The sequence below is a fragment of the Artibeus jamaicensis genome, unplaced genomic scaffold (assembly GCF_021234435.1).
Source record: "Artibeus jamaicensis isolate MK-2021 breed Jamaican fruit bat unplaced genomic scaffold, CSHL_Jam_final contig_519, whole genome shotgun sequence".
NCBI lineage: Eukaryota > Metazoa > Chordata > Mammalia > Chiroptera > Phyllostomidae > Artibeus > Artibeus jamaicensis.
In genome coordinates, this window is record NW_026521871.1 from 47,298,159 (window position 1) to 47,313,370 (window position 15,212).

The following is a 15,212-nucleotide window of genomic DNA, read 5'->3' on the forward strand; positions in this document are numbered from 1 at the left end:
GATCTTGGGGTAACACAACGGCAAGGTTAGTGCTGAAATCAGGTCAAAAGAAGAAGAAAAACACAAATTATTATCACAATATGTTAACAGAAGCCCAGGGGCCAATGAATTCGAGACACATGGGGTGGGAGCTGGGGGGCAAGCAAGGCTTATGCTTCTCTTTTATGAAAGTTTTTTCATGGTGATAATGATACAAATTGCTATAGAAAGGTTAGGTGATGCAGATAAGCACAGAAATAAAACAAAGAAAAACATCACCTCTGCTACTGTCCCCACCTCAGTGCTTTGTGTGTCGGGCTTCTCTCAGCGTCCATCATCCCCTCTAGGGCAAGAGATGAGGCCCCGAAGCCCAGAAGGGGCAGTGGAGCATCCAGTGGGGACTGGCAAGGGAGCTGAAGTGGAGGAGGGGCCCTGGTGTCCAGCCCAGAGACCCAGCCCAGCGCAGCCATCCCCGTCTGCAATGAGTGCTGGCTGCCACTAGGGGCTCCAGAGACAACCCCCGCCTAATGGGAGCAGCCTCTCCACAGGAAGTTATGCTCCCGCTATGAACTGAATTGTGCCCTGCCCCCAACTCTCGTGTGGAAGCCCCAGCCCCCAGTGTGACAGTGTTTGGAGATAGGGATTTGGGGGTAGTGATTAGGTTTAGATGAGATGATGGGGGTGGGGCCCTTTGATGTGGTCAGTTCCCTTATAACAAGGGACATCTGTTCTCCCTCTCCACCACACGAGGACACAGTAAAGAGGTGGGAGGTGGCCGTCTGCAAACCAGGAAGAGTTCTTACCAGGAATGAAGCTGGCCAGCAGCTTCCCAGTCTCCAGAACTGTGAGAAATACATCCGTGCTGTTCAAACCATCAGTCTATGGTATTTCGTTATGACAGCCCGACCAGACTAACACAGCCCCACTCCCTAGGACGGCTCCGGCCTACGGCCAGCTATGGACTAACATGGGAATCAGAACATCAGCCCCTGACCCCAGAGTGGGACCAGCTCTACAGTACAGTTCGTGCTCCCAAGTTCCCAGCAAGACCCGGCTGTGGGGACTGCAGATGAGATGTCCCCGCCTGGAGTCTCCCCCTGCCCCGTGCTCCTTCCCTCAGTCCCATTCTCCTGGGAGCACTTGCTCTGTAAACCACGTGCACCTAAATCTCTATGTCGGCAGGAAGGCAGGCAGCAGGTGATGGGCAAGAGACACAGTGTCAGGAAGGGCCGCGAAAGGCAACATGTCAGGGTCCAGGCAGAAGTGCCATCAGTAGTCACACAGCTAGTAAGCCATGGAGCTGAGATATGAGCACTCATGGTGTGGGGTCAGTCTATGGCCGTAACCACTTTCCAATGCTACCTCTTTAAGAAAGCTGGATGTTCTGCCCTGAATGAGGATCTCTAGGCCCAGCTCTGACACGCAATTCTGATCTGAACCAGAAGGGGGCAGAATGACAGAAATACAGACCCAAGCCAATTACACTCAACTTAAACCCAGCTAGTGTACAGAAACCATGGTGATAGGGAGGTAGAGGTAGGAACCATATTTCAGTAATTTAATTGACTGTCATTTCTAAGTACATGTTTAGGCTGCACATGCCCCACAAATGAGTTCTGTTTCTTCTGGGAACCTCTGGGAGGTCCCCAAGGCCATTTCAGATGGACCACAAGGTCAAAATATTTTCACAATTGTAGTGCACTTCATAATGATCCCCAAATGCTGCTGGTAAAAGGGACTTTGAGATGTGTTTAACTTATGAATCTTGACAAGAGGTTTTACCAGATTATATACAATCACAAGCATCCTTATGAGAGAGAGAGACCGGGCTATAGCAGAGGACAAGGTCAGGTGATGACAGACACAGACTGAACAATGTGCTTTGAAGACTGAGGAAGGGGCCATGAGCCAAGGAAAACCGGCAGCCACTCAAAGTTCAAAATGGCACGGAAATGGATCCTCCTCTGCAAGGACCCAGCCCGGCCAGACACCTTGATTTTAGCCTTGTTAAGACTCATTTCAGACTTCTGACCTCTAGAACTGTAAGACAATAAATTTGTATCATTTTAAGTCACTATGTTTGTGGTAACTTGTTACAGCAGCAGTAGGAAACATACAATAACAATACTAAGACGATGTACACCTTTTTCATGCTCATTCCCTCACGCATGTTCGGGGAACTTTCTAGAGGCTACATGAGGTGACATCACAACAGATTGAAGGCAGAAGCAGATGCGAGAAGCTGGGTGTTTTCTACTGAGGCAGACGTTAAAGGGATTTGCAAAAATGTAAAACATACCAGTCTTCTCACCAAATTGTTTACTTTGGAAAATATAGTTATTTTTCTATAAAATATGTTATTTAGCCCAGACCAGTGTGGCTCAGTTGCTTGGGTGTCATCTCGCAAAGCAAAAAGTCACTGGTTCAATTCCCAGTCAGGGCACATACCTAAGTTGCGGGTTTGGTTCCAGGTTAGGAAACATAAAAGAGGCTACCAATCGATGCTTCTCTCTCACATCAGTTTTTCTCTCCTTGTCTTTTTCCCTCCCTTATCCCTCTCTAAATAAATAAATAGGTATAATATACAAAATATGTTTATATTAATATGTAATAGATTTCTTATTGACATTTTAAAATAGATGAATAAATACGTATTTTAAATTTCTCTCAATTTTAAGTTTTGATACAGACTATATTAACAGCTAAAAACCTACATAAACACAAGCTCTTTGGGGTCCTCCATAATTCTTAAGCATTATCATGACACTAAAATGTTTTGGAACAGGTCTACGGAAGGGGCAGGGGAAGAGGTGAGCCTCAGTTCCCGAGTGGCGCGCACTGTGGCCCGGGGGTACATGGCTTAGGTACTCAGATGGCTCGGGCCTGGCCGAGTAGCGAGTCGCTCGGCTGGTTGGAGCATCAATTCACCGAGGGTATGGATTTGATTCCCAGTCAGGGCACATACACAAATCAACCACTGAATGCACAAATAAGTGGAAGAACAAATCTCTCTCTCTCAAATCAATAATTTTTAAAAAAAGGTGATGAAATGAATGACAATTGAGAAATTTGGGGACTTCAGGCATCCCAGAAACTCCAATCCCGTAACCAGACAGAAGCAAAAGTTCTGAAATGTTTATCAACAGTCCCTAGGTTTCATTTTCTCTTTCCCGTTACTCTAGTGCCGTCAGTTCAGTTTCTGAGCTGCCAACACAGACAAGATCAACAGGAACTGAGGAAGAAGGGAAACAGAAAGTAGGCAGCGTGGTAAGAAATGTCATGAAAACATAACCGACTGAGTTTCCACTTACCTGCCCTCTCCCCCCGCAAAAAGTGGAAAGAAAATACAAACACTTACCCCCACTGGAATAAATGCAGAAGAACCTGAATGGCTTCATCGTACTTCCTGATGGCCAAAGAGAAGTTCCCATTCCTAAACACTTGGTTGCCAGATTCTTTCAACAGCTCAGCATAAGCTATAGGGTCCATCCTGTAAGGAGCAAGAGGAAAGGCTGGCTGCCAGGTCTGCATGAGGCCGGCCTCCTGCCCATCTGCATCGCTGAGAGTCTGCTGAGGCAGTTTGTTCACTCTGGCCCCGCCCACCTGCCCAGGGCACACCCTTACAAACACCCTTCACCACCATGAACCCCAACAAAGAGTCTGACGAGGTCATTTTTCCCTCAGTTCTTTTCTGGCCTCAGGGCAGAGACCAGAAGGATTCCATTCATTCTATGCTACAGATCAGATAGGCACTGAGCAAGGAGCTGCTTCCATACACAAAACAATGTAAAGCTGGTGGGTAGTTTGGCTCAAGAAGTGGCAGTGGTTTCTGTAACTGGCACTATGATTATACTTCCATTTACCCATCACCACAGCCCATCAGGGGTCGTTGTTCACATCATTCAGATTCGGGGACAATCCTCAGAGATGAGATCATGTCCACTTGCCTCAGGATCTGCTAATGGCATTCCCCGGTTCAGACCCGAAATTCAGGTTTCTGCTCTTGACCACAGTACCCGATCCCCTATTGGTGCAAACAAAACTCAGCTGATGGCCCTTCTATTCAGAAGGTGGGGGGACAGGGAGGTGGGGGGAGGTGTGGTTCTGAAGGCCACAACACACAAGGGACCGAGTCACAGGGCCACAATCACCGATCACGGCCCTGCCGCCCACCCTCCTCCCTTCCTAAAACACTGCAAAATAAGCCTCAGGGCATTTGTCCCCTAGATTTGTCCCTGCACTTGCCATTGCCTGTTTACTTGTCTGTACCTCCCCAACAAAGCCTTGCTTCTTTCAGGTCATGACTTCTGTTTGACTCACTGTGTGCCCCTGCTGCCTAACATATAATGAATGGGTGCTTAAATGTGCGTGGTGCAACAATGTGAATGTCGGACCCCAAGGTTGCCTCTTTCTGACTGATTCTCTCCAGAGGGGCCTGGAGAGTCAGAAGTGCTACAGCCCTGCCCACGTGACAAGCCTCAGACAGCACCTTGGAGAGCCTCAGGGAGGTGGTGGGGGACAGTGGGCAGCAGCAGAAATGTCCTTGAGGTTTTCCTCTTCCCAAGATGGCAGAGAAAAAGGGAGGGCGGTGGGGAAGGTCATACATATGAGGGCGATTCAGGTGATTGCAAATGCCATGTACCTGTCGGGTCCTACAACCTATTGGGGGTTTCATTGACTAACACAGTTCTTGGATATATGATAATTCCTATTCCTTTCATTGTTTCAAATCTCAACGAGAGGTTTCAGGTCAGGGAAAGCAGACCCACGCAGCTATAAGCGGTGGCTTATTTTAAACCCATAGGAGCTTATCAGATCTAAGTTGGTTTGTTTGGCTTTTTTAAAAACTGCTGCATTCCTCAGGCAGAGCTGTAAGCAGAATGAGACACTCGATTCGTAAAACAAGTCAGAAGGTGAGATTCCGCCTACACCTTTCATGAAATGGTCTCTCAAATTTACGGCTCGCATTTACACAGAGAGGACTGAGAAGAACATGGAAAAAATGAAAGAATCTATTGACTTGAGAATAAAAACATGTTTCTTTTTCAAATATTGTTAGCCCTATGTCCCATAAATCTCTTTTAAACTGGCCATTACCAAACAACTAGAAAAAGGAAATCACTATCAACAACTGACAAAGGATGAAAAGCCCTCTTTGGTAAATACATTTTCAAGGCAAGAAAAGATGCAACACCCTGACCAGAATGTGTAAGGTCCAAAACAGACAACTCGCAAGGACTACGAGTAATGGCTAAATGCATGGAGACAAGATAAACAGGATCACCCTCACTAGTGAGCAAGAAGTAAAAAATTAAAACAAGGTATCACTGGAAAACAATTACAAGAGTGGCCCCAAGTATTGGGCACTGTCGTATTCTCTTACAGGGGAAATATTATGTATCAAGGACAGTGTTAGGCCTGTGGATGCTCGCAACCATGTAAACTGGAAATAACTGAATGTTCCATAACGCGTAATGGGTTAGAATCAGTTGCAGAATATCCGTACAGTGTAACACCACTCAGTTACTTTTAAAATCATGCTGTAAAAGAACGTTCAATGATAGCCTAAGTTAGTTGATTAAAAAAATTACAGCCCACATGAAAAGATGTATAATCCAAAATTCAATTTTAAAACCATAAAAGGTATTGAAAACATGCCAGATGTCAACAATCACACATTGGGATTAGGCAGGGCTTCACCTTCTCCAACTTCTGATTGCTCTACAATGTACAACCGTGATAATCAGACGGTAAATGATTTTTTTAGTTGTCTGCACTAAGCAGAAAAAGCCCCACCCTTTATTCATTTTGCTCCTAGTGCTGCTCTTCTTCAATTCACTTATTAATTCCATTAAGCATGTGCTCCGTAGACATCATGGAGGACCTCAACTCTAGGTAGCAAGCAACATCTCTGAGTGGCTCCTTCCTTATATTCTATGAGCTGCCTACAGGTATCCCATTAAGGGGATGGAAGCCATTGCCATCAGCTTGTATATTCTTTTTTTACATATATTTTATTGATTATACTATTACAGTTGTCCCATTTTTTTTCTCCCCTTTATTCTCCTCTGCCCTGTACCCCCACCCCCACCAACATTCCAACACCTTAGTTCATGTCCATGGGTCATACATACTAAGTTCTTTGGCTTCTCCATTTCCCATACTATTCTTAACCTCCCCATCTTATTTTGTACTTACCATTTATTCTTCTTATTCCCAGTACCTTTCCCCCCATTCTTTCCTGCCCCCTCCCCACTGATAACCCTCCATGTGATCTCCATTTCTGTGATTCTGTTCCTGTTCTAGTGGTTTGCTCAGCTTTTTTTTTTTGGGGGGGGGAGCAGTTTAGGTTCAGTTGTTGATAGTTGTGAGTTTGTTGTCATTTTACTGTTCATATTTTTATATTATTTTTCTTAGATAAGTCCTTTTAAAATTTCATATAATAAGGGCTCGGTGATGATGAACTCCTTTAACTTGACCTTGTCTGGGAAGCACTTTATCTGCCCTTCCATTCTAAATGATAGCTTTGCTGGAGAGAGCAATCTTGGATGTATGTCCTTGCCTTTCATGACTTTGAATCCTTTCCAGTCCCTTCTTGCCTGCAAGGTTTCTTTTGAGAAATAAGCTGGTAGTCTTATGGGAACTCCTTTGTAGGTTAACTCTCTCCTCTCCTCTTGCTGCTTTTAGATTCTCTCCTCTTTAATCTTGGCTAATATAGTTATGATGTGCCTTGGTGTGTTCCTCCTTGGGTCCAGCTTCTTTGGTACTCTCTGAGCTTCCTGGACTTCCTGGAAGTTTATTTCCTTTACCAGATTGGGGAAGTTCTCCTTCATTATTTTTTCAAATAAGGTTTCAATTTCTTGCTCTTACTCTTCCCCTTCTGGCACCCCTACAATTCGGATGTTGAAATGTTTAAAGCTGTCCTGAAGATTCCTAAGCCCCTCCTCATTTTTTTTGAATTCTTGTTTCTTCATTGTGTTCTAGTTGAAAGTTTATTTCTTCCTTCTGCTCCAAATCATTGTTTTGAGTTCTCATTTCTTTCCCTTCACTGTTTTTTCCCCTATATATTTTTCTTTACTTAACTTTGCATAGCCTTCACTTTTTCCTCTATTTTGAGACCATATTCAACCATTTCTGTGAGCACCCTGATTACCAGTGTTTCGAACTGTGCATTTGATAGGTTGGCTATCTCTTCATCGCTTAGTTGTTTTTCTGGAGTTTTGATCTGTTCTTCATTTGGGCTATATTTCTTTGTCTCAGTGCACCTGTTACATTGTAAGGGGTGGAGCCTTAGGTATTCACCAAGGTGGGGCAATCCACATCCCTGTGTTGTGGTACTCTATATAGGGGAGGGATCCAAGAGGGAACAATGCCACTTGCTTGGCTCTCTGCTGGTTTTCAGTCACTTCCCCCGCTTCCCACAAGCAAACTGGGCCCTTCTGGTGCTGATTCCTGGGTGGGTGGGTTTGTGTACATTCTAGGACCCTGTGGGTATCTCTAGTGAATTCTCCTATGAGGCTGGGAGTTTCTCCTGCTGCCACAACCCTCACAGATTTTTATAGTCAGAGGTTATGAGGCTTTATTTCCCTGCACTGGAAGCCTGGGTTGCATGGTCTGTCTCGCTCCCCAGTTGATCCTCCCGGTTTATCCGCATGCGTATGTGGGACCACCTGGCCTGCCAGCCACCACCTTGCCTGCCCTGGTCCTCCAGCCCCCTCCTTGCCATGTGCTATCTCTGAGGACAGTCTACATGATTGTTTCTTCTTTAACCCCTTGGTTGTCACACTTCCATACAATTCAATTTTCTGGCAGTTCTAGTTATTTTTGGTTTTTAAATTTGTTATTGTCCTTCTTTTAGTTGTACAAGGTGGCAAAGTGTATCTACCTACACCTCCGTCTTGGCTGGAAGTTCTCAACTTGTATATTCTTAAAGTACCCCCACCTCTCCTTCCCTTCCCCTCTCCAAAATAAAAAATTTTTTTTAAAAAAGTCATTAAGATGCCAGGCCCTGTGCTTCCCCCTTGCTTATTTCTGCAATGGCATCTCTGATTGACAAAATCGGCCTTGGGTACTTACTGGGGAATAAGTACCCAAGAAGAATTTTAACAAATCCTTCTGGGCTGCCCTCCATGCAGGGTTCTCATCTACTTTCACTCTCTCCCCACTTGGCCTTGTCACTGGGGCCATATTTTCCCACTGGGGAGTAGGAAGGCATTTTTATTGTCATCAAATCTAACATCCCCAGCAGCTTCCCTGAAAAGTCAGCCTCACTAGATGGGTGTTTTTCTTCTGGGAAACTCAGACCCACCATCTCCATTCTGGGTTCAGCTCTAACAAACACCCCTCCACATTTCCACAGACTCTGCAGTCCCTGTTTATGGTCTTGGCTTCTCCAGGAAAGACTTCCAAATGCAAACAAGATGATTTTCTGTCCTCTTACTATGGAGGACATGTTACAGAAACCTCTCCAGATGGAGCCCTACGGCAGCCTGAGCAATCAAATCTGAGCTTCAAACCCCAAAAACTCTCCTTCGGTGAGCCCCCAGTGGGCTTCCAAAACAGTGCTTTAGTTTCACTCCGGGACTCGCTACCTGGCCAACAGTCACTGTGAGCCATTTGGTACTCGGTGAGCTGAAGTCCTGATCCAGGCCCATCGGCCCCTTCAGAGGTCATGTTGCTAGAACTCAGCGATATGAGGCCTGTCAGCCCCGTGATACCCAGATGGAAGCAGGTAAGTGCTCCCATGTCCTTGCCAACACTTGTCATTTCTTATCTTTTTATAAAGGCCTTTCTAATAGGTGATATCTCATTGTGGTTTTGATTTGCATTTCCCTGATGACTAGTGATGTTGAGCATCTTCTTATGTATCTATTTGCTGTCTCTACATCTTCTCTGGAAAAAAAGGAGACATTCTGTTCCGTCCATTTTTAAATCAGTGTGTTTTTTCTGATTTTGAGTTCTATGAGTCCTTTATACATTTTGGATATTTGCCCCTTATCAGATATGTGACTTGCAAGTATTTTCATTCCTTCATTCAGGAGGTTGCCTTTCCATTTTGTTGATGGTTTCCTTTACTGTGCAGACGCCTGTCAGTATGAAGTAGTCTCATTTATTTATTTTGCTCTTGTTGCTTTTCTTTGCACTATCAGATTCAAATGTTCATCACCAAGATCTACATAAAAGAGCCTAAATCCTTCTAGGAATTTTACGGTGTAGGTTTTACATTCAAGTCTTTAAGCCACTTTGAGTTAACGCTTGTGTATGGTGTGAGACAGTGGTCAAGTTTCATTCTTCTGCACGTGGCTGTCCAGCTTCCCCAACATCACTTATTGAAGGGACTGTCCCCTCCCCCAGTGTGTATCTTGGCTCCTCCGTCATATACGAACTGACCCTATGGGCATGGGTTTATTTCTGGGCTTCCTATTCTGTTCCACTGATCTATATGTCTGTTTCTACACCAATATCATAGTGTTTTAATTACTATTTTAAATAACATTTAATCAGTGTTGTCAAATCAGTGTTGAAGAACTCAAACACAAAATATTTTCCACTCTGCTTACAAATGTAATAAAAACTATTCATGTCAGAATATTGGGGGGGGGGGTTATACTCCTCTAGAAACCAGGAGTGAGCTCTTAATATTATACGGGCAAACATCCCTTGTATTCATGCATTTATGTTTCTGCTTTTTGTTGGTACCGACAAGTCACAAGGGAAACTGAATTGCCAACCACACAGAAGGCTTTTCACTTCTTAATAGGATTTATTGACAGTTATATTTTTATTATAAGAAAGAATGCTTTCTACCTCTGCTTTAGAACACAGAGGACTCAGTTGTTGAGTCTTTTTTTTAAACAAGGGGGTGGCCCATTTGCAAGGTGAAATTATTAAATACAAGTGGCAATAATTTAACAGAATGACAATATGCTTGAGCACCGACCATGGGCTTTACATCATCGAGTCATTTTATTCTTGCAAAAAGCCCCATGAGGTAGGCATGACTGTGTCCCCATGTGACATACAGGGAACCTGAGGCAAAGAGACATTATGCTACCTGCCACAGTCACACGGGCCATGGTAGAGCAGGAATCCAAACCTAGACGGCCTGACTTTAGGAGCTCAGCTCCACTCTGAAGGGCCGAGACAGAGGCTAAAGGTCAGAACCCAATCAAATCACTACAGTGTGTCATATTTTGGCTGGCACCCAGCAATCACTCCCCTATTCTTTCAGTTTTGCTAATGGTGCAAAAGCTAAAAAGATAAGTAAGAGTCATTTTCACAGCAGCTGCGTTGGCTTTCAGTCAATTTCACTACGCCCCTCTGAGAATCCAAGGTCCAGTTCGGGGGAGGTGTCCTGGGCCGCCTAGCTACACACAAAGAAGCAGAAGCAAGAAGAACACAAATGCACTGAATAGATTTTGAAACAAGCAAGTTTGAAAGGAAACAGATCCGGGATTTTGTGGTTTGCATGATTCATTATGTATCTGTACGTAAAATTACACAATTGACTTATAGGAAGACAGCAAAAACCGCCAACTGGAGCAGGCTGGGGGCAACTGAAATGGGCGGAGGGAGCTTTATTTTCACAGGTCATCTGGGTACTACCTGAAATCTCAAAAGCAAATTAATTTGCTTTTTTGGTTTGGGGCGGTGTTCTTTTTTAAAATAAAATCGTTTCAAAAGACCCTAAAAGCAGTCAATGATCCAAGATTAAGTGTGGAATGCTGGGGGGAGAGCTAGTTCCAGATCGAGGCCAGAGAACAATTCTCAAAACTGCCTCCTTCCTACTCCCCACAGGAAGTCAGCCAGGAAAAGAATCCAAGTCAGACTCGTTCTGGAGACTCCAATTTGTTTTCTTTGCTTTTCTTTCTTTCTTTTTTTTTCCTTGAGGGAAAGAGGGCAAATGCAAGAGGAGAAAAGTAGGGATTTTCTTAAGAAACTCACTCAAAATCTATCAAAAGACCTCTGGAAAATATGACATAGGAGGCCCAAGCCTTTCCTACTTGGGCATCAACATAGAACAAGGAAAAACAGACCACCCCGCCACCCGACCTCAGCTCTCTCACCAGCCTGCAATGAACCTGGGGCTGTCCCAGTTCATCCATTCTCCTCCGTCCATTAACTTTAAATTATTCTGCCCTGCCCTGGCTGGTGTGGCTCAGTAGACTGAGTGCCAGCCAGCGAACCAAAGGGTCACTGATTCAATTCCCAGTCTAGGGCATGTACCTGGGTTGCAGACCACGTCCCCATTAGAGGGTGCATGAGAGGCAACCACCCATTGATGTTTCTCTCCCTCTCTTTCTCCCTCCCCTCCCCTCTCCAAAATAAATAAATAAAATCTCAAAAAAATATATTCTGCTCCAATTTACAACCTCATTAACACCCCACTACACAGAACTCCAAAGTCAAGACCGGAATTTTAAAACCAGTTGTCAAGTCCAGCTCTGAACTGCCCTTGTAAAATTTACATCCAAGAACTCATTCCCAGCAAAAAGTAAATACCATAAATAACTATCTACCTAATACGCAGGGTCTCTTGACTATTTTAAAATCTATGCCTCTTGATGAGATGTTCACACACCCACCCAACACACATGTGCCTCTCAGGAAGATCTGTAACTTTCAGAACACCCGGTGTTAGCATTTACACCACACCCACCCTGTGCTGGGCACTGTACTGGGCCCCGGGGGCCGATTGTGGAAGGAAAACCACTGTCCCACCTCTGAGAAGCTTCCTGTCCACCAGGGAGAGGAACATTAAACAATCACACATGTGTGACAGTTAACAGGTTTTTCTCCGTAAGAAGAAAATGTAGACGGTATAAGGAAGCATATAAAAGGAGGATATACCCTGAATTGTAGGGAGCAAAGCAGGTTTCTCTTAGAAGACATTTAGGCTAAGATCCAGAAAATCAGGAGTAAGCCCAGTGAGAAGTATAGGTAGACCCTGGCTGGTGTGGCTCAGTTGGTTGGGCACCACCCCGCAAAGCGAAGGGTCACTGGTTTGATTCCTGGTCAGGGCACATGACTAGGTAGTCCCCTAGTATGAGTGGCAACTGATTGATGTTTCTCTCTCACATCTATGTTTCCTTCTCTCTCTTTCTCCCTCCCTTGCCCTCTCTCTAAAAATAAAAATAAAAATAATAATCTATCAAAAAAAAAAAAGTACGAGTAGGGGTCCAAGCAAGGGGAACAGTATATGCAAAGGCTCTTGGCTTCACCGTTCAAGAACTGCCAGGTGGGTGGGGGTACGGAGTGAGGCTGGAGAAGTAGGTAACAGCTGCACCAGAGAGAGGGCCTGGCATCTTGAGGGCCATCAGAAGGTCTTGGAATTCATTTTAACTGCAACTGGAAAAGGGCTGTGCCTTAAAACTTCCTGTGATGATGAGAATGATCTACTCTGCACCAGCCAGTACAGTAGCCACTAGCCATTTGTGGCTTGTTATCCATTTGAAATACAGCTAGTGCAACTGAGGAACTACGTTTTCATTTTATTTAATTTTAACTGACTTTAATTTATATAGCCATGAGTGAGTAACTAGTGGCTACCACACCAGACGGTATGGCGCTGGAGGACTTTAAGCTGAGGATTACCGAGAACTGGCTTACACTGGCTGCGGCCCAGACGGAGAGAAACAGGCCAACGTAAAACAAACTCAGGAGGCAGAGTCAATAAGAGTTGCTGATGGGACTACATGGGAGTCAAGGGCAGGAAAATCAACTCCAACGCTTTTGCATCACAGAAATAGGAGCTTTGGTTTCAAATATAAATGTATATAACATTGAACTTTCGGCCTAGCCTCTGAGAATAACCATTCCAATGCCACTGCCTCTAACGGCTATTGTATATGCTCTATGAAGTAAATAATGTAGGGAAATACGTGCAAGTCTGAGAATGGGTCGCTTGTGACTGTCAAGGACACACCAAAGAGAAAGACAGTCTGTGGGAAAACAGGTCCTGCAAGCCAGACACAGTGTCGTGAGCCCTTTACGGCGTTCCAGCAGCGGCAGCCGTTGCAGGGGCTGGGTGGGGGCAGCGGCAGGCACAGAGAGCCACTCAGCCCTCTGGAACAGAGGCCGGCATCCCCGCCCCAGGGCTGGAAAAGATGCTTCTCTACTGCAACCCGGCCAAAGTCAGGATGCTGCTTTCTTCTGTTTGCTTGTTTGTCTGTCTGTAGAAGGGGCAGGACAGGCAGTGAGGGAAGTTGAGTTAGCAGAAGGGAGAGCAGAGGCGAGTTTAGAATTTTCTTCAAGTGCCATTTCTTTCATTACCAAGATAGTTAGCAAATTGGGGGCTCCCTCCATATACATTAGTCTGGGAGTGATTTTCTCCATAGTGTGTCTCCTCAACAGAGCTATACTGTCTCCAAAGGGGTGAAAAATGGTTCTAGAGGAGTGAAAATTTTCATTCTTTTTATGTTCAAAGCACAGACATATAGATAGATAGATATATAGATATAGATATAGATATATAGATAAAACAAATACATATACAGTATATCTGTGGTGCTAAAATTTGCTACATTAGCAAAAAAAAGTTACATGGTTGGGGGGTGACTATAATGAGAAAATTACGAAACACTGCCCCAGGGGTAAGGAAACTGAGGGATAAAGAAATGTTAAAAGTAAACCAAAGATCCATTTACAGACAAACGGACTGACACAATGTGGAATCCACATACCAGAGACTTCTGCCTCACAAAGGAAGGAAATGCCGATCCACGCTACCCACACGGAGGAACCTTGAGGGTGTGTGACCGGCTGAAACAAGCCACTCACAGACAGACACACACTGTGTGATTCCACTGGCATGAGGTCCCTGGAAGAGTCAAATTCATAGAGACAGACAGTAGAATGGCAGCCACCTGCAAAAGTTAGGTGGCTGCCAGGGGCTGGGGAAGGAGGCAGAGTCACTGTTCGCTAAGCACAGAGTTTCGGTTTTGCAAGATGAGACAGTTCTGGAGTCTGACGCTCAACAGTGTGAACACACTCACCATGACTGAACGGCACATCTCAAACGGCCAAAATGGTAACTTTTATGCTATGTGGGTTTCTGCCACAATGAAAAATTTTTTAAAGTAAAAACAAATGGAAAGCCCAGAAAGAAAGAATATTTTTTCAGACTTGTATTTCTACTCCAAGTCCAACAGAAAAATTATTCGTTTTCCCTATGCGTGCTATGCTATGCCAAGATACCCAAAACATGGCAGGGTACCAAAACCTCCCCGACTCACAGTGGTCCTGACTTACGTGAACATCCAGGACAGGGAAGGCAGCCAAGACACTAACTCGCAGAGCCAGGAGGACATGCGCCAGGAAGACGGCAATCAAAACCCATCCCCCAATCGGGGTGATCATAAGTTATCTAAATGTCTCATCGCTATGCTGTGCTCCTGAAATTAACATAACACTGTATGTCAGCTGTCACGGAACAATAAAAAATTATTTTAAAAAATTCCTCCAAATCGTCTCTCACTGTGTACATACATCAAATCATCAGACTGTGCACTTTAAATATCTAACAATTTTATTTATCAATTTCACCTCCATAAAGGGGGACACATCCTCCAGAAGGCATCACATCGTGTGGGTTGCAGTACTCGGAGAGTGACTTCTGTGAGCATAAGAAAGCTGACATCACGCAAATAATGTGTGCGGACTTATAGTCAAATTGTCAGACAACATACATCAACAATTACATGCCATATTAATGAACAGATATCTGTAATTGGGATGTCCTAACCCATCACCTTCACACGGCCCGATTTTTTTATTTCAACATCCATTGCCAGCGAGGGAAAGCACAGCGATGCTCAGTACGTGCACCAGTCTTAGGTGCTCGAGCAAATCGATAGGTTCCTAACCCCGGTAAGCCCGTCCAGATCAATATACAGCACCCTCTTGCCCCTGCCTTGTGTACACACACCTTCACCCCGATTCTGATCTCTAAACTGCAGATCAGTTTTGACTGTTCTTGAACCACCTAATCACGCAGTGGGGATTCTCGAGCCCGGTTTCTTTCCTTAAACATTGTATGTGTAAGCCTCACCTATGTTACTGTGCATGAATAGTTCACGTTTCTTACTGCTGTGCAGTGTTGCATTTTATGTATCCATGCCACTGATGGGCACTGGGTTGTTTCCAGTTTGAGGTAATTATGACCACAATTGTTATAAACATCCTTGCATATGTCTGCCAGTGAGTGAGTGTCTGCATTTCTTTTGAGTACCTAG

The 15,212-nt window shown here is 44.6% G+C and overlaps 1 protein-coding gene across 3 annotated transcripts in view; it reads right to left on the bottom strand.

The window, feature by feature from the left end:
• Window positions 1–15,212, bottom strand: part of TRANK1 (tetratricopeptide repeat and ankyrin repeat containing 1) — an 89,945-nt gene that overhangs the window by 60,881 nt on the left and 13,852 nt on the right. The window contains exons 1-2 of one of the 3 annotated variants that reach the window (XM_037148200.2): window positions 14,230–15,105; window positions 3,338–3,469 (exon numbers count right to left, since the gene is read on the bottom strand). In XM_037148200.2, the coding sequence (XP_037004095.2) occupies window positions 3,338–3,469; window positions 14,230–14,288 (191 nt within the window). In that variant the 5' untranslated portion in view covers window positions 14,289–15,105. Of the gene's footprint in view, window positions 1–3,337; window positions 3,470–3,842; window positions 4,133–14,229; window positions 15,106–15,212 lie in introns of those variants that run through there. The other 2 variants (XM_037148202.2, XM_037148201.2) reach the window with 2 other exon arrangements.